This window comes from Pagrus major, chromosome 16, assembly GCF_040436345.1.
Source record: "Pagrus major chromosome 16, Pma_NU_1.0".
Classification (NCBI taxonomy): domain Eukaryota; kingdom Metazoa; phylum Chordata; class Actinopteri; order Spariformes; family Sparidae; genus Pagrus; species Pagrus major.
The window spans coordinates 8422574-8442340 of record NC_133230.1 but is presented as its reverse complement, the minus strand read 5'-3'; the positions used below and the strand labels follow the sequence as shown (position 1 = coordinate 8442340).

Below are 19767 nucleotides of genomic sequence, written 5' to 3'. Positions count from 1 at the left end.
CCCTGCAACTCCATCAAATCTCCAATCATTCCAAACCAGTTCATGTCCTCCAAACATCGGGCAGGAATCCAGCGGCTTCACCAGTCTGGATAAACAGGTTTGGAGCGCTGTGGAATGGCCCGTAAAACCTCTGCCAATCCCCTCCGCAATCCCTGTTTCGATCTCCACACCGAGTGTTGAAAGAGGTCTGATGATCCCACTAAAACACACTTGGAGGAAAGAAGCACTGGAGGTTTTCTCTGTAATAGCCATGGAGAGACATTAATGGGTTCGTAGAGACCGCAAAGGTGATTCAATGTGCCTTGTTAACTGGGGGTCTGTGGGAGCTCAAGCGAGTTTGTAACTAGTGGAGTGCTGTGGATGTAGTTTTTTCCCCCCCAATATAAATCATTTGAACTTTTAATGAGACATATTAACATAGCTGGCTACTGAATTCAAAGTAATTTAAGAGTCTTGTTTTAATAATATAATACATATTTCAAACTTCTTCTGTAGCTGTAAAAATATTCAAACTGTGTAAAAATGTTGATTTGAAAAATTACTAGATAGTTGGATGGGTCAAGAACAAACCTCAGAACAAGCTCAGCTATCAAAAGTGGTTCTTCACTGCCACCTACTGAGCTTTTAACATCAATGCATCTTGTGATTGCCATTAGTTTCTTTCAGCATTTGTCACATATCGATCTACAACGTCTGCATTACCGTGGCTTCACTGCAATGTCTGTATACTCCCCACACTTATAGACTTGCACTTAAGTCGTCAGTTTATCAAATTCAAATTCACCAAATTTGGAGATATGTGATTTTCACTAGACAAGATGGGTATGAAAATTATTAAGTTGGAAACTATCAATTTGCAGGCAAATGCAGGTGAGAGAAGTGTGCAGGATTTCCCTCTATGTAGTGAAGCTTAAAGTTACATCAAATGGAAATGTTCAAGTGAAATACCTCTTTTTTTTTTACTTGAATACATTGCTTGAGTTAATGTACTTAATTACATTCCACAACTGTTTTTTTAATTTCATCCTTTACACGTCTATTATTTTGTGTCCATCTGGATTTATGAATGCTTGACAGTCAACTACAAATATCCAGCAATGTAAAACCAGCTAGCCAAATTCAAAATTGACATTTCTTCAGCAACCATGGTCAGTCTTTACTTTAAACAAGATACCATAACGGTCTCTTTTGCTTAAAAGTCTAGTTATTTTGTCCAGGGGCTAAACAAAGAACAGAAACAAATTCAATGTAATGAGTTACACTGAGACATTTAGACAAAATAAAACACTTGACAAAATCTTAAAGTCATTAACATCTGAATTAACTTTATTTTGCCTAGTAAAATACAAACAAAGACAGCAGCCATACAAAAGTTAGAATAGAAAAGAAGCCCGAGGTCAGATTCTCCAAAAAAAATTGTACAGATCAGTCAGTACAACAAAGAAAGATCAGCTGGGGAAATACCATGAAGCCTATGCCCAACATATAACAAAAACATACAGTATCCAAGACCAAGTAATTCACCTATTCCTTGTCTGAATGATATTATCTGTACCTGTGGTCTGAACAAAAATAAACCTGTTTCTTGCAACAACAAAAAAAATAATGTGTTGTGTTAAAACAAAGAAATTAAGCAGATGTGATGATGATAATGTCTTTGATGAGAGGCACCTGAGAAGAGAAATCTCATTTATCATCCAGAATGGCATGTTTGCAACCAAAAATAAAAGGTCAGAGCACGATGCCATAGTGTGTGTTGGCTCACCAGTCAAACTAGTTTAACTTCCATATATCTTTGTTTACTGCCCAAAAACAGCATTTTCTGGAATTTGCATATAAAAGGTTACGTTTTACACGCATTCTTCAGGCTCATTACTCCCCAAGAATGATAAAATCAGGTTGCTGCAGGCTCAAGCTGGGAGATTTATGCGCTTATGAAGGCAAGCAGGGACTTAAAAGTGATCTTGCATGCATCCCTTTTTTCCATAGAATGTCAGTCATCCCAACAGCCTGCAGTTTTGTACTATACTGCTGCCGTTGGAGTGTTCATTTGCTGGTCTTTGAGAAATAAATACTCGATATGAAATGTACCATTACTCCAGTACAGTCATGTGGCTTTCACCTTTGGTTGATGTGTACCATTATGTCAACATCAAGATGACTCAGACAAGAAGCCAGAGTCGGAAGCCACTGTTGTAATGCCAGAGCTCCTTAAAACACACTTAAGGAGGACTTCCTTAAGTGTGTTTTAAGGAGCTCTGGCAAGAATACCATCCTATGTCAATATTAGAATCATTGTGTTTACATGCATTTGATTTATGTGATTATTGTCAGTTTGGCAGTAATTTGATATCATAAACCTCATGTAAACACTTTCCTTACCAGGTGTAAAAGGACTGAGGGATTTCTGCTAGAGAAATCAGATTTCTTGACCTACTATGCGCTTAACTGAGTTTCTAACAGGGTTTTTACAAGAGCAAAGGTTCAAGACCAAAACTTGAAATCACAGTATTGGTATGACAACAGTGCAGAAAGTGGGCAGAGGTCACAGAACTCATAGTAGTGCACCAAACAAACTGAAGCCATGTCCACAGCTGACCGGCAGGTTATTTTACCACTTCACCATCACTCTAAATGCTCGGATCAAAAAAAAGAAAAATCAGTCCAGTGCAAATACGCTCAATAGTTTTAATGTTTTAATTTTGACTACCTGCATGTAAATGCAGATTCTTCAGCAACCATGTTAATGCAGCGCATGTGAACACATTCAATTTTCTCGATATTACCCGATGCCCCGCAAAAAACAGTTTTTTGTGTGGATGTAAACAAAGACCATAACAACCAACCATTCAGCTTAATAAAATAAAAATACATGAGTCACAATCCATTTAGGATTGCTCCAAACTGCAGCTACGTTCCCCCACCCACAACCCAAAATATAACATCTATTCAGTTCTTGGGCAAAGGTCTCCCATCACAACAAGACTTGGATAACCCACAGCAGAACCACCACCTACATTTGGCTATGTCTCAAAAGACTTAAAATGGTTTCTTGTTTTCACTAATGCGTATCCCAAGAGGTAAAGGTTATCTTTCACACTGTGATGATGTAAAATGTGTTGCCAAACAAAGCTTAGTTGTTGAAATTAAACTTAAAACATAAAATCGGTTTAAAGGTCTGAAGTGCAGGATTTAGTGGCATCTAGATTGTAACCAACTTTAACACCCCTCATCTCACCCCCTCCTATGGTAGCTGCTAAAAACAAAGACAGTGTTTGGTCCGTACCTTCTGCGCTGCTGTAGAAACATGGCAGACTATGCAGAATAGGACCCAACTGTAGATATGGAAGGCTCATCCTAAGGTTTAAAAAAAAAAAAAAAAAAAAAAAAAACTAAGTGATTAGACACTGATGAAAACATAATTATGAATATTATATTCCAAGTTCCACAAACAAGAGCATTTTTGACTACAATATTAAGGTTTTAAGTGTTTTGTCCTTTCAAAATCATCTTGTGTACATCTGTCAACTCAAAAAAAGGCCCCAAGTGAAAGGAAAAGTAGTTTCATAGAACAGAAAAGAAAATGGCCCAACCCAACCACCCCTGTCCAGGCCTATTTGGCTGAGACAGCACAGTTGGCCGCTCTTATTGAGACATGTTTACATGCAGTGGAAGTCTTTCTGCAATAAAGCTGAAATGCAGAGTAAATTAAATGTTGCTGCTCACATGAATTCATAGCTGCACAAGTAATCTGTTATTCTAGCAATCAATGAAGCTAGGCTTTTAGACTCTTAATTGCTCCCCTGACTTGTCATGTCATGTCAGCCAGTGGAGGGAAAAAAAACATTTTACGAGGAGAATTTAAGTTGAAGGCAAGGTGCAGCATGCCAATGGTTAACAAACCTTAAAAACACATGGTCACAGCCAAATCAAAAGCTCCAAATTTAATTCAGAAAAAACAGACCGTAGGAATGATTGAAAAAGAATTACAAACAGAATAAAACATATCACCCATATTCTAAAAAGAATGTTATGAACTGCTGGGATAGTGGTGGGAATTCTTGGAATAATATCAGTACCCTTTGCAAAGTACTGAAGCGAATGCCGGTCAGCCCTGAGCCAAAGGTATAGCTGAACATGCCGACCCAGTCCAGTTTCTGGATTTCACTTGACCAGCGGAGAAACTGATTGAGATGTGGGGTGCAGGCGAGTAGCTTATGTGAAGCTTCAAAGCCATCATGGCGACATGTTCTTAATGGCAACTGCAAGTTCTTCGTCCATCGTTTTCAGCACAGTGACCTGAAAAAGGAAGTGAAAAGTAAGATCTGGGACCAGTGTAGTAGTGCATTGGGCTGTTAATGAAATGTAGCCCTCGTGAAAGCAAGGAATATAGTCTCTACTAGGAAAACTGTCTGGAGCTTAAGAGCACGACAACGGATTTTTATAGTATAGTATAGTAATAACCATCTTTTAAATTACAGAAAGTTATTTAAATGTAACAGGTTTAACAGCTTTTTCTTCTATTAAAAACAAGATTATAAAAAAGTGTAAATCAATCCTACAGTGGTATATTCAAATAGTAGTCCACATCAGCACAAAATCATGACTGAAGAAACTGATCTCAGGTCAACCCATGAAACTGCATGAAACCAACTGTTTGTTGCCGATGCATAGGAAGGTCAGGGAAACTGTCGAAGTTTATGTTAATATCAATGAACACAGCAAATTTATGGAAGTTTTTTGTCTGCCATTGGGCAGTAGAAACTCACCATAATTTGTTCTTCATTGTCAAACTTCTTCTTGATCTCAAGGCCCAAGTCATTATCTGGCACTTTAAGGTCATCTCTGGTCTCTCCACCGTCATTCATCAGGGACAAGTAACCGTCATTGATATCACACAGCTAAAAGTACCATCAACCAAAAAATAAAATAACACATTAAATATTATATATAAATAGCACACAAATATTGAACACAAACAGAATTGACAGCTGTTACAGAGACCAAAGGTGTTACTGTATGAGACCGAGCATGAAGAGCATTAGGGGAAAAACGCTATTTTGCCACATGAAACAATGCAGCACAAATATAGTTGAACAAAACAAATTCCAAAAAACAGTCTTCGTTTTCTTGCATTGTCAGACAGCTGCCATACCATAAGAAGCCTCTCACAAGAGGAAGAGACTGCCTGTTTGCCACGCCAAAACCTGCTTGACTAGTTCCAAACCAGTATGTGCTTTCACAGCCACTTAAGACAGCTAAGCTCCAACATGTGTCACAACCGTTTAGCAATTGAAAAAGCATGTAATTTTTCACACTACATTTTCCATTAGGATTAGGTTATGTGAAAACACTAAACATTATAAGAAATGGATGCACTGGTGGTCTAAAAACGCTGGTCAGGGAAATATGTATTGGCTTCCAGTACCAACTTGTTTCCACTGACACTATTCAGTAGGCCCCTAGATTACACAATAAGATGCAATAGGGACATCTCACCTGGTAGTCTTTCCTGACTACGTGCGGGACATCCATGTTATGGGTAGACGGGCAGATATCTTCCAATTTCTTACCGGTAATGATGTCAATTCCAACAAGGTGGACCTGAAAAAACACCATAACTCATTAGATCTGGCCTTGGGCCTGTGAAGTAAGCATTGGGGGTCATTTGTACAACTGGGAAGCACCAGGCTAAATTACAAGTGAGCTTTAAGCTGTGAATTCCAAAGGATCCATGGAGGTTTTACCTTGGCGTGCCCATGCTTGCCGGTCTTCGAGGTAGTCATTTCAACGATCTTACAGGGGCGTCCTTTCAGAAGGACATGGCCATTCTTCCTCAATGAAGAGCACTGTTGGGGAAATGTTTTAGAGGCCCCAGAGCTCCCACTTTCGAAGTCATCTTCCATGATGGGCTACAGGCTGTTTTATGTCACCCAAATGAGCAAAAGACGACAAGAAAAGAAAAACATCAAATGTGACCAATAGAAGCATTAGTTGCAGAGGATGTGTGTATTAAATCCCACTATTTCACATATGAAAAGGAATAAATCAGATTTGCATACAGTCTTAGCTGGTGAGGAACAACCGAGACCAGCTCAGGCTCTTCAACAACTGTCATATGATAGATCCGAGCTACAAATCAGTGGCTGGACCTGGAGTGCTTAAAAACACACCGATAACCTGAGATCAGAGAGGGAGGTGCTCTGCTGCACACTATTCGACTCTTTCAAAGCAAAAACACTTAATGGTGGCAATTCACATATCTGGCAACCCATGTTCTGATTAACATTATCCAAGGTGGTGCAACCATACCTCCCCTCGCCATTTATCTATAGAGGCTCATTGAACAGCTGGTCTTAACAGCTGGTGTTTAGTTTACTTGTTATGTCTTTTACACACCGACCAGGGAAATTAACCAACGAGCTGAACAGGTAAGCTGCCTTGGCTTTTTAAATAATGGTTTTGGAGTTAGCATTAAGAATGACACACACCATTAACTAGCCGGGCGTGTTACGTGGCAGCACCTGGGCCAGGTATAGCCGCCTCACTAGCTAGCTTTAGGTTCGCACCTCGTGTATGTGCTGTCATCGTTAGCCGAGGCCCACCAAACACCGTCAAGTTAACGATTAACTAATGTTACCGACACGACAAATGGCCGCCAGCGCTACACATTAGATAAGGCAAACAATACTCAAGAGGGAAAAGAAGGAGAAAATGTAAAAAAAAAAAAAAAACAAGAAGACGCTTACCTTGAGTCTTTGTTCCACCGAATAGAGAGCGCTTCCTCGCATGCGTGGAGCTTTTGTAAGGGAGGAGGAGGAGCGGACAGGTGGGGGCTCGGGTGGCGAGGTGCAGCAGGCTCGCCCACGGGAGGGCGGTGACGGTGTGTAGGGGACACCTGTACAGGAGCATTCACGAAGTTCCCTTGTTGCAGTGCTCGCGTCAAGTATTCATTTCAGTGACTTCACTCCACCGCGTTTATTTCACGACACTCCCACAAAGCCTGACCTTAAAAGGACAACACAATTTCATACATGTTTCACTGTGTTGATATGTGGCGGACCCTGCCACCTTCCTAGCTTCAAACTGTGTTCTGTTCCTGTTTTCCTTTGAGAACAGCTTGTTCATGCAGTTATGGAAAGATACATATTATTTGTATTATAATCTCATTAATATTGTTACATTAGTATACGTTTATTCTCCAAAGCTGCAAATGCTCTTTACAAATTAAACAACAAAAGCCCTGTTATAACAATAATAAGGGGTAAAGAGTTTGTTTTTTTGTTTTTTGGTGGGTTACTGCTAGTTTTAATCAAACAACAAATCATAGGGACAAACATTTCTAACTTTTCACGATGTCTTCATTATCAGTTAGCCCTTATTATAAATAGGACAGTCAAATAAGATAGGGATAGTTGCCTAAACTCATTATATGGTATTGAATTAGGCTGATTCTTTCATTTTTGTCTGAACAGAAATAAACATTTTTCTTCTGGATGGAAAGAAGACGGCTCACTTTTGTTCACTAAGTCCAGTTTTTCCTTTTTATTTATCACCAGATCTCCTAAAAAGCTTCAGTCTAAGAATTTTATTTTGTAATTCTTTATGGTACCATATTGTCTCTTGTAATAAGAAAACTATGATGAAGCAAAAGTGTACCTCTTTTAAAAGTTGAACAAAGGAAGGCCCACTGCAAGTTTCCTGTGTTTCCAGATGTATGTGACTGTTAAGCTCAGGGCAAAACTGAGGCGTTAACCTAGACAAGCACAGCCAGCTTGTAATTAGTCTGTAAAGAATCCCGTTGCCTTGCTGGGGGCTATGTAGAAGGGACTGTGTCTTTGAGTAAATAGACCCGTCTTTTAGCTGAGAAAGTTACCACTAGTATCGGTTAAAGCATGAGCTGCCCTGTCTGCTATATTACCTCCCTCATTTGTTCCCTAAATCGGACCATTCTTAAAACAAACCGTTGTTGTTATCTTAAAGATCCTCTCCATATGATAAGGTGGTTAAAAATACTCTGAATAATAATATGTCCGATTCTTTTTCACAAAAAAACAGAACACGTTTCTTAATGGAGTCGGCTTATGATTATATTTCAGGGTAGATAGTGTGGAGTAATTCATTAGAAAAGTCATATCCAGATGTGTTCACCAAATATCACTACAGTTTAACAGACATGTTTGAGATATAATACTTTATTGTCTATTTTCTTCAGCATTCTGCAAATACAAAGACTCCTGGTTAACCAATTCCACAGTTCTAGTTTTTAAATGCATGTTTAGTGTCAAACCAGCAGTACCTGCGTTTTTTGGCCACTTGGGGGCAACAGAAACAATCTGTAAACAAACAGTGACATGGCATACCCGATAGTAAACAGCTGCCCATTTAGCCCACAAATGATTCTCTGTAGTGTCAACAAAACAAGCAACCCCTTTTGCATACGAATAGTCATGTGATCCAATATTGACCTCAGCCAGATTAACCATCAAGTGGTAATACTGCAATACATGTTTACATTATGAATAAACACTAATCCATATAACGGGAACATGATATCATAAGTCACTTCTGTGTATATGTAGCTCTTATATTTACATTATGAAAACATGATATCTTGTGTAAAAGATGTTCCCCTTTTCTTCCCTCTGTCAGTTATTATAACCCCTAAAAGGATAAATGTATATAAACAGCTGACATTTAAAATACTGACTGATGGACACACCGTTGCACACATACAAATAGACTGCATAAACACGTAGCTGCTGTTTCAAGCATCTGTGGATGTTTTGAGCTGCTGAAGTTCGGTACTGTCATCAGGGTTCAACTTTTTCCGTCCCTTCTGGAAGACGGCGGCAATCTCCTCAAAGCTTTTCCCCTTGGTCTCAGGAACCCGAAGATAAGTGAACACAGTGAAGCAGAGAAGCAGCACGGCAAACAGAGCAAACACGTAACAACCCAAATAATCCTGAAAAGAGGAAAGAGGGGGGGAGAATGATGCAAAGACAAGTCAGCCCACATGACTCGGTTGCACAAGTTTACAGTACAAACTGTATGTGTGTCCTTTCTGCCTACCTGTATATAGGGAAAGGTCATGCCTATGATGAAGTTGCTGGTCCAGTTGCAGCAGCCAGCGAGAGCGATGGCCGCAGGCCGAGGTCCCTGGCTGAACAGTTCAGCGACTATGAACCACGGAATTGGACCAGGGCCAATCTCAAAGAAACTCACAAAGAGGAAGATAGCTGACATGCTGACGTAGCTCATCCACAGGAATTCACTCTGGAGGAAGGGGGGACATCACTCAGGTTTCATGATGACTTAAAATGATCGAATGCTGAGTTCTTTCTCAGGCAGCGTCTGTTTGTGTTGCACCTCTGTGCGCATCACAAGTTAAAATAACAATAATAATAGAAAGTGTAACAAAGATGAAACGCAGGCCACCCCATTGAAATTTGACAGTCCAATTAGTTGATCAAAGCTCAGCTCAAGTTGCTGATAGATAAATCTTTGACACTTGATTGAACAAACCTGGAATTTGAGACCAACTGTCATGGCAACTGCACACAGACACATCCCTCCCAGACCAACCAGAGTCAGGGTGCGCCTGCCAGCCTTGTCCACCAGGGCAACCTAGAACATACAGCACATTGCTCATGTGTGTGTTTGTGTGTGTAGAAGAGCGAAAGAAAGAAGATGCCACTGCATGCCCATACAGTGTGTGTGTCTATGTGTGCATATAAATGTAGCTACTCACAGACACCAGAGTGAAGATTGTGTTGATGACTCCGACTCCTATGGTGGCGTAGACTGGCTGAGCCACACCAGCACGAGCGAAGATATCCGTAGAGTAGTAAAAGATCTTGGAGACAAAACGCGCACAGATTTTCCGTAATTACAAAGTGAAATATGAAGGAACTTTTTTGTGTGTGCTTAGGGAAAGTTAAAAACAAGTCAGGTGATTTAAAGATGTACAACAGATAACTATAGATTTCCCGCGATATACATTTTCATGCACATAAACAAAAATATCCAGCTTTCTTTTAATAAAAAAATTCAAAAATTTCGCCATTTTTGACCCATTCCTGACCCATTCACTGCTGATGTGCGCATACAGTACGTGCTGTCATGAAACCACGATTTCCCTGCCATCTAGTAATCTCATTATCTCTTCTCACTGTTATTTTAGTTTAACTGCAGTAAAGTGAATGAGAGACATTAAAAAATGCAAAGTGGAAACTAATTTGTCACTCACAGCATTGATTCCAGAGAACTGTTGGGAGAGGTGCATCATGAGGGCAACAACCAGCTGCTGTCTGTACACAGAGGAGCGGATCTTGGGGAGAACACAACAGTAAAAGATTAAAAAAATAAATATTTTTTCTTTCCCATCCTTCTGTTTGTTTCAATACTGAGAATGCTTGTTTTTATTGTCAGTTGTTCTGTATGTAACAAGTATTTTAATATATTTCTCGACTGTATAATTCTTTAGTTTAGCCTTTTTAAAGTAGCTTGTTTGTTACCATGAGTGTACTCAGAGTACCCCTTTGTGTCAGGGTTCAAGCTAAATTCACAAGAGATAAAAACAAATTTAGGTAGTTGTGACAGTATATCTCGAGAGGCCATCTTCCTGTACAGAGACCTACCAAAGAAAGGATAGAGACTCTGGGCTCCCTGTCTGCCTCATCTTTCTCTCTCTTCATCTCTTCCAGATCAGGAGTCGGATCATATGCTCCTTTTAAACGAAGCAGACCTGCAACAAGACAAAGGGAAGATTGAGGCAAGAGCAAAAGTCTGTATATATGACTAACTCAATTTGCAGTTGTGGAAGAAGATTTCAGATCCTTTATGTTAAGAAAAAGTAGCAGGAGCAGCTAAAATGTAAATATTCTCCATTACAAGTAAAAGTTTAGCTTTCAAATTTTTACCTTCACACAGATGCCAGAAAAGGTTGAACTCTCTCCCCTATTTCCAGTCAATTCCAAATTGTTGAACTATTTTGGCCTATAAACTGTATGTTTAGAAATTATGACTGTAAGTATGAAGTGTTTGGAGAAGAGAGCCATAGAGAAAAGAGGATGACATAGAGTTTGAATTTCTTACTTTTTCGAGCCTCTTGCTCCTTTCCCAGCAGAATGTAAAGGTACCGTGGGCTCTCAGGGCACAGAGGAAGCAGAAATGATTGCAGTATTGCTGGAGCTCCCGACAGACCAAGCAACAGGGGCCACATATCATCATTACCAAGTATAAAGTCCAAGCCTATTACCTACATCCACACACAAGTGAACACACATACAGCTTATGTTATATTCAGTATGCCAACAAGCAAATATTCTCCTGTGCATGTGCATATCTGTGTGTGTGTGTGTGTGTGTGCTCCTCTCACCTGGCTGATCAGGATGCCAGTGACAATAGCCAGCTGGTGTAATGTTCCCAGAGCCCCTCGGTAAGCTTTGGGAGAAATCTCCCCAACGTACATAGGCACCAGCCCAGATGTCAACCCTGAAACATGCACATCTTCAATACATCTGGTATTTCTAACTAAATAATGTAGTATTTAGTATGTGTGTATGTAGTAATGTGAGTACTCAGCCCAGTCGCAAGGACATAATGTTGGCAGTTTATCGCTCTGCAAACCGTTGATATGTCTCATAGGCCTATGTACCATATTGACATTTCTACAAAACATGTCCTATTATGATCACATTACAGGTTTGTAACCTCACTTTCATATCAAAAGGTGGAAGTGATGGTGGTGGAGTTACAGGCAAGAAGGCTGCTAAGCCAGTGACCACAGTTGGAGACTGCGTTTCAACATGTGTAAGTGTGAGACGGATATTTTTAAGGAGACCTCATGACAATTTCCGGACGTGTTTGTGGTGACAAAAAACAGATATGTTTGACAGGAAGTCTTAACGTAAGATGTTTTTGTGCCAAAATCTAACCGGACCATAACCACATCGTTGTCATGACATAAAGTAGAAAATTGAACCCAAAGCAAACGTTCAGTTACAACATAAAGAAATGTTAAGTTTCAACATGTCCAAGGTTTGCAGAAACATTACCAATATTTATTCTGGCAACTGTATTGGAGTATTAAAGGTCGTAATGTGTGTGTTTCTGTACCGCAGTAAAAGCCCATTACAGCACGGCCTGCGATGACCATGAAGTGAGGCTTCCACATCCTGCAAAGACCCATCAGCAGTCCAGCAGCTACAGCCAGAACATTTACCATTAACATGCCCTTTACCCTGTAAGACAGAAAGAGATAAAAAGGTGGCAGAGGGAGATGCAGAGAAGGCCGGATGATGGATAAGGGGATGTGTATAATGGCATTATTCCATATTGATCCTGGATTAACTTTGTAAGTCCTTTTCCATTAATGTTCGCCTCCTTCTCTCCTCTCATTACTCTTATCATTCTCTACACTCCTTTTTTGCCTCAAGTATTTCTTTTTCTGTCAAACATTCATTCTCGCACAAATGTGTCCTCATTATTCTATCCTTCCTTGCTCACCTTCCTCTCAGGTCTCCCACAAATCCCACCAGGAAGGAGGACAACATGCCACCAATGGAGAAGATTGACACCGATAATGACCAGTACATGATCACGGTAGGGTGGTGTCCCGCCTCTGAGGACTCGTCTTCTTCCGTGCTGTTTTCTGACAGGACGGCAGCCCTCTCCGACCACACCCCAAGGGATCGGCCATAATGCTTTTCAATGACCTGTGACACCGACATGTGTATGGATCATCAAGAGGTACAAAAACAGCTGCATCATCACATTTTACTTGAGAAGATGTCAATTAAAAAGAAATATCATTGCTAACTTTTGACGGCACTTATAAAGGTGACTCTTGTTTTGTGAGAGGGCAGTGGCAGCGTACTCAGATTACTTTTTGAAGAGGCACATCTGGTGAATTTGATGTTGATCATTATCTTAGTTACACCATCACAAGTGATCCATCAACAGTATGAAAGGTAGTGGGCTGTGTACTTCCACTGAGTTATTTCTAATATCAGCATACTTGTACCATATAATGTATAATGACCATTCATGTCTGCACAGGTATTTACAATGTCCTGTACCTGAACACTGTTTTGTGAACAGACCTGGGGCTGCAGTGAGGAGTGAGCTGTCTCAGCAGAGATAAGGTACAATTTTATTTGACTTTACTGTATCCTGTCAACCTTACACAACCTCTATTTGGCTTAGCCAACCATCCAGTTGCCTTAGCCCACTGAAATTTGCAAGCCCATACTACACCAACCACAAGGAACCTTCTTTATCCTATGACCCTTTGCCCTGCATAGCAAACCCAGTTGGATTCTGCATCTATTAAGGTGGTTGGCAGCTTGAAGATATGGACTTTGCCGACGACCTAGCCATCCTTGCCACCAACAGACAATCTTGACATATTTGCCAAGCACACAGGTCTCAGCATCAGTACCTTTAAATCTCAGGTGTTGTATATTCATACAAGTAAGACGCTTCGAAGCTTAAGAACAAACTGCTTGATGGTGGTGAAGTGCTCTGATAACCTTGGCCAACCCTGAAGTGATGCAGGACATTTCAATAGGCACAGCAGAGCAGTGCCAGCCATGGCTCAGGGACGGACATCAGATTTGCATCTGCTGTGTGCGTTCAATGTCCACATATGATCCAAGCTCAAATTGGACAATTTGAGGTCAGACATGGATGTCAACAGAGAAGGAAATGTGCCTCTTTTCTGCCAGAGCCTCCATTCGAAGTCCCTGAGATGTAATCCATAGGGGGGCCAATAAAGGCAGACTGCATCAACAATTCTGGCCTGTATAAAAAAAACAATGCCATCTGAAGAGAACTGGACCGGAGGATGTCCTCATCAGAGCGATCCATGATGAGCATAGTGCTGTCCTTCCACAGGGAATTAAATTGCACCAGCTCTTACAGCAGCTTGCAGCAGAGAGACATTGGCACGAAAATTTATTCTAACTTGTCTGCAAGACGTGTTTGGTGGAGAGGCACTCAAAATACTACTTGTTATAGACTGGAAGAATTTCAGACAGCTTGCAAAGTTTCTGACGAAACAATTCTCAGATGACTACAGAAGAAAACCTGGAAAAAAGTTTGGGGAAAGGTTTTTGTCTAGACATAGAGAAGAGGTAAGCTGGTCCCTGGTCTCTCAAAGTATTATCTTATCTCCAGTGCTGCAGAAAGGCGTGTACAGAGAACTTAATCTTGTCTTATAAAGCGAAGGTGGTCATGGGTTGGAGTGAGCGTATTTGGACCGGCTAATTTGCATGGAAATATCAGCATGCTGTGGCAAATAGTTGTCCCAGTAAGGGGGTGAAGCCTGTGTTAAGCCTTGCCTTCTGGGGTGCATTGATGACTCCAAGGCTGTAGCCATACTGCAGGGATCCCAGCACTGCTGTGAACACAGCGATGGCCAATGTGCCTGTTAGCTGCTGCAGGATAGAAAAGGTAATCATACAGATAAGGACACACACACATGAATGCATGAACAAACACACAGTTTAACATGGACACTAGCAAGACCGAGTGTAAATAGTTACTCACTGTGCATTTAGTACATGGTACACAGTCACAAATAAAACTAAACATAAATGCAGAAAAATAACTTTATCCACATTATTGATGGGTTTATTACAACTTAGTGGACTTTTTCTGACAATCATAAATATGCTTACATATAGAAGTTATCTAAGAATGCATTTGAGCTGAGATAGAGTTGTGGCAGACGCATCAAAATGTAATTCATGACAATCTCTGAGGCAAAATGACAGTGTCGACAGAAAATGCTGATGAATGTTTATTTATTCAGCGGTATATGCAACCCTCTGATGTCATCAACATAGTGACCAACCCCCTGTGCCAATATTGCTCACATCATTACGGAGTATAAAAACATTTTATGGTGTATACGTAAGGAATGATTTTGTCGAGGAAATTATCTTACCTTTCCCGACTCCATGGTGGGTCCAGAGTGTCAGCCAGGAGGCTGGTAATGATCAATGGAACCTGCATGGCTGATCACGCTCTGTTCACTCACTAATCGACTAGCACATGAGCACATACACATGGGTACACACACATCTGCACTGTCTCCAGGCACATGAGTGAATGCTTCGCTTATCTGTCCTCTAACACACAAATTGTTATTGTAAGGAAGCAATAAAATGATAAGTCAGGAATCTATTGTGGAAAACAAGGATCTTATGTGCTAAAATAATGCCAAATGGCACATTTTGCTGCTCAAAGTTGTGTGTTTTTTGATAGTAATAATTAAATCTGGGCATTATTCTCTCTCTCTCTCTCTCTCTCTCTCTCTCACACACACACACACACACAAACAGATACTTGCTGTTAATAATATACTGGAGGGGTGGACAAAGTCTGAGGGTCGAGCTGATACTAATGTGCACACTTGCAAAATAGACAAGCTCTCTCACAGACATGCTCACACAAAAAAAAAACACCAATGCAACTCCAGAAGCATAATGCTCTAGTTTCATTTATTTCTCTCTTACAGCTTCTCTTTTACAAAACAAATAAATCCCAAAACAGGACATTAGTAATGCTCTTTCAAAATAAAAGAAAACAAGAAATAAAACAGAATCAAGAATACAGTGGTTTCGTCTTTGAAAGGAGAGTCCTCAGTGTAACGACCATCAGCATTTTCCAACGGGAAGAGTGAGTTCCATGGTGGACAAACATAGTAATAATGCCCCACATTCACACTTGCTCATTAATCAGACACACAGTTGCATGCATGCACACACACAGGGAAGACAGTGGTTTCTTCAGCTCGGCTCTTTATTGCTAAAATGTTAGCCTGCTCCCCCTAACAGAGATCAGTGAACCTAACGTAGAGCTGCACAGGAACAGCTACAGTGTGGATGTGTAAAAAGTCCTTAAAAATATGACAGAAATAATTGTACAGAAAAACTTGATTCGAATGAGTCAAAACAGTTGTTGTTGTCGTTGTTCTTCCATTTGTTAACCATAGGCTAAAATACTGCCAAACCTGCAGTATATCCACCGGAAAGAAAGAATAATCTGCATTACAGTGCTCTCCAACATGGATGAGTATGCAAGAACCCTCAATAGTGTTATAAATTCAATACAGTATGTATTAATGATTGAGCTGTGCTAAATATTTAGAAAGAAATGGCAAAGTTTTGTCATACCATATTTAGTTACTCCTTTCAAAGAATAAATCAAGTCTTAAATTTGTTAACGCACATCTCCATCAGAGGAGACAAATAACATTTTCAGTGTGTTAAAGTTAGATAATAACACAAAAGAAGACAGTGAAAAGTAACCAAATAGGCAACAAAATTATGAATCATAAACATGAGCGATAATCATTTGGCCTCCATTTTTGTTTTGCTTACATCATGCTAGGCACTGTACAAACAGGCGGGAGCCAAAATCAGAAGAACCAATCGGGGAGGAGGAGCATGGTTTTCAAAAAAAAGGACACCACAGCTTTCAACAGTGAGTGCTTTCACATGCACACAGTATTCGGGATAGTAGCTCATATCCTGCCGAGGTTGTGTTCAGGATAAGCGTATTCATGGCATCTACAGCACCATGGCTGTATTCATGAATAGCCAAAACACTACTGTGCTAAAGGAAACAGAAGCATACTCCAAAAAAAACAAAGTAACCACTAATATTGCCTATTTTTTAAATGCTTGGTGTTCAAATACACCAACTCATAAACTCCATACTAAGAAGATAATATCATAAATCTGCATGTAAACACACTCAATGTTGCTTCGATCGCATTAAGGTAAAAGTTCACGCACAGAGACTGGATTACTTGACTCTTTTTCTGGACACTGATTTTTCGATATCCCACTTTGATTCGAAATTGATTTGAATGGGACTCATGTCGCGCACACACACACACGCACTTACACACTCACTTACATACACTCCTGATTTCAGAGACACAGATGTGCTGTACATTTCATCAAGCTTCAAAGACTGACTGACTCAGCCACAGGAAAAAAAGAAGAAGAAAAGAACAGAAATGAACAGAATGACGCTCTCGTTGTTCATTTAATATTACAGTATATCTGATGCAGCACCTTCAGAGTTTAAAGACGGAAGAGTGAGAACAGGCAGATGAGTGTAAAGATGACAGGATGAAGGAAAGAGAGAAAAAAGGAGGGAAGAATGGACCAGTGATTTCATTTTAAAGGGACACAAATCATTGTTGCATACTGTTACAACCCGCCGATGACAGCAGAGTCTCATCGCATCTTTATCAGAGAAATGCGATCGAACATTAAATCACAATTGGGTTTACTCAGAGCCCGAAAAGATGGCGGGAGGAGGAAGTGAAGGAGGAGGAGGGGGAGGACTGACAAAGGAGAAAGAAAATCAATCAGACTGTCCGCTTTCACCGCCGACATCCACAATGGATTTGTCATCCCTCAGCTGCCCTCCCTGCGCTGTCATATTCTGAAGTATATATTTAAATTTATATTAAATCTCATTCATCTATTTCTCCGACCTCTGAGGTGTAGTAGTTCGATATGAGACCACACGTGGCAGATAGGAAGTGAGGAAAATGGAAGACGCCGGTGTCAAAGGATTGGTAAAGTGACGACTAGATCTAGCAGGGAGGAGGGAGGGATCAGAGCAGGTAAAAAGGAGGGATAGAAGGAGGCAGGTGTAAAGTGCACTCTACACTTGTACACCTGAATGCACTGGTGGAGACGAGAGACGGACAAAAAGGGAAAAGAGCTACGGACAAAGACAGAAAAAGACAGAATATTTGGGAAGTCAGTGGCACCAGTTTGCCAGTCAGTTGAATAACGATGGCTTCTGCATGACCCGACATAATCTAGGGTAACATGTCTCTTCATTTAGAACAGGTCTTTGTTGTTTTTCTCTACAATAACTTTTTTTTGTTCCTATGCCAATTGAGTCTCTCAGGGTGTTTCAAGAGTTCACTTGTGGCTTCTCAGTCAATCGGGTTCGTTTGTGAGATCTGCCGTGGGCCGAGGCGGGTTATCGCCCGACAGGCCGATGGGAGAGTGAGGCAGAGCGGACAGTGGGAGGAGCCATCACCAGTTCATCATGGAGTTTCTGTTGAGGGTCATGAAGAAGACTTGGCTGCTACCTCCCGAACGCACCGATGCAAAGAATACCTGGAGGGAGAATATTAGAGACATGAACATTTTTAGTTCTTATTCCTGAACACAATCATCTCATCATCAATTACTGCAGATCACAAATAATACTGATATCATTTATGGCTAATTAAAGGTGTTTTTTGTGAGAAATGGCCAGAATTCAAAGGTAGCTCAAAAACTATCGGGGGCAGCATAACCGCATACTGCTGCTCACTATGCTGGACTTGCTACTATTTGCTGTGGCTATCTTTAGCTGTCCAGGCTAGCGGCTGATAGCAAGTAGCTCAGTTAGCTGTGGGGCTAAGTGACCCACAGCTAACTGAGCTACTTGCTATCAGCCGCTAGGCTTACTTTCATAAAGGAGAGAAACTTGAATTTGGAAGGTGTCGGTTGTACTTTTCTTTTGAGTAAGGAAAATGTATGTACAAATATCTGCTTTCTTGACATTCTGCGGCTTTATTTTGTTTACTTATATTATAAGTAGCAGGCTGTCGCCTCTTGCTGTAAAGTTGTATTAGGAGAGAGGACGGGCTGGGACTAGCTGGTTATCACGCTAATTTCAGTCGATGTCTCTTCAACACAGCGCAAAGACGTCTTTGAAATGACGTCAACACTGTTGTTTCTGCACACTGTGTTGATAATGTTAGTTCATTTTCTAAATATGTTTAAAACTAAAATTCTAGCCATATCTTACATAGTGCCTCTTCTCGTCTACAGAAGCAGTGCTGCAATCAGGACCACTGTACTGGAGACCAAAATATCAAGACCAGAGCAGGTTGAATGTTTTTCTACATATTTTGTACATTTCAGTAGTTAACGATGACTAAGGATCAAAGGGCATGCAATCCAATATGTTTACCTTGTCGTTCCGCTCACAGAGGAATTTAAGTCTCTGGGCTCTTTTGTGCATAAAGACTCCATCCAGATGGCCTGTCTCCACAGAGCGGATCTCTATGGCTTTCTCACCCCAGCCCATAATCTGATTTGAATGGATATAGGCTGGAAAAGAGAAAACACAAGAAAAGCATAAGTGGCAATGGAAATAAATATAAACAACCCATAACCCAGAGTATCCAGAACGCACAATGTAGAATCCAGATTTTATTGCTCTAAGCGCATAATACCCCTGGCTGCCACACGAGGGCAGTAAAATACAAGACATTACTGTACACATTCCTGCCTTGGATCTTCTAGCTGTGCCCCAAACTCTCACTTTTCCTTTTACGTTCACTGTTGATCCATCTGTATCCATTGCCATCTTTCTCAAACTTTTACAATCGCCCCCCTCCCTCTTCTTCCTTGTTCCTGCGAAGGAGCTCTGGAAGCCTTTCTCTGAAGGCAGATATCATGAACCGATTTCTGAATGCAATTAAACCTTAAATGAACCCCCATAAGCTCAGTTCTCAGAGAACTTACAAGACTTTTGATCTGCGCTGCAACTCACACATGAATGGGCGCTGAAATGGGTCCTTGCATATATCAGTGTAGTTATTTAAACCTCTTAACTTCAACTTTGGTGACTCATTAATGTTTCTCTATGATGTTTTAATGACTCCAGTGTTGATAAAGAAAATCCATTTAAATCAACCGAGCGCACATAAATACAATCGTGGGTGACACG

The 19767-nt window shown here is 40.6% G+C and overlaps 3 protein-coding genes across 4 annotated transcripts in view; all 3 read right to left on the bottom strand.

Annotated features, from left to right (window-relative positions):
* Window positions 1-3929: 3929 nt before the first annotated feature.
* LOC141010525 (eukaryotic translation initiation factor 5A-1-like) lies at window positions 3930-6840 on the bottom strand. Its single transcript, XM_073483515.1, has 5 exons — window positions 6750-6840; window positions 5748-5919; window positions 5500-5604; window positions 4770-4901; window positions 3930-4299 (listed from the first exon to the last, which is right to left on the bottom strand). Exons 2-5 carry the CDS (start codon window positions 5904-5906, stop codon window positions 4237-4239), a joined length of 459 nt encoding a protein of 152 aa, XP_073339616.1. The 5' UTR covers window positions 5907-5919; window positions 6750-6840; the 3' UTR covers window positions 3930-4236.
* A 1339-nt stretch (window positions 6841-8179) lies between these two features.
* slc2a2 (solute carrier family 2 member 2) lies at window positions 8180-15027 on the bottom strand. The gene is made up of 12 exons (XM_073483514.1): window positions 14954-15027; window positions 14346-14441; window positions 12511-12719; window positions 12121-12245; window positions 11381-11496; window positions 11098-11260; window positions 10641-10747; window positions 10250-10330; window positions 9752-9856; window positions 9526-9627; window positions 9073-9276; window positions 8180-8965 (listed from the first exon to the last, which is right to left on the bottom strand). The coding sequence occupies exons 1-12, from the start codon at window positions 14966-14968 to the stop codon at window positions 8768-8770; spliced, it is 1521 nt and encodes a 506-aa protein (XP_073339615.1). The 5' UTR covers window positions 14969-15027; the 3' UTR covers window positions 8180-8767.
* Window positions 15028-15490: 463 nt separating this feature from the next.
* Window positions 15491-19767, bottom strand: part of tnika (TRAF2 and NCK interacting kinase a) — a 65565-nt gene continuing 61288 nt past the window's right edge. For both annotated transcript variants that reach the window (XM_073483148.1, XM_073483149.1), the window contains 2 exons: window positions 19006-19145; window positions 15491-18161 (listed from right to left, as the gene is read on the bottom strand). In XM_073483148.1, the coding sequence (XP_073339249.1) occupies window positions 18078-18161; window positions 19006-19145 (224 nt within the window). In that variant the 3' untranslated portion in view covers window positions 15491-18077. The remainder of the gene's footprint in view (window positions 18162-19005; window positions 19146-19767) is intronic.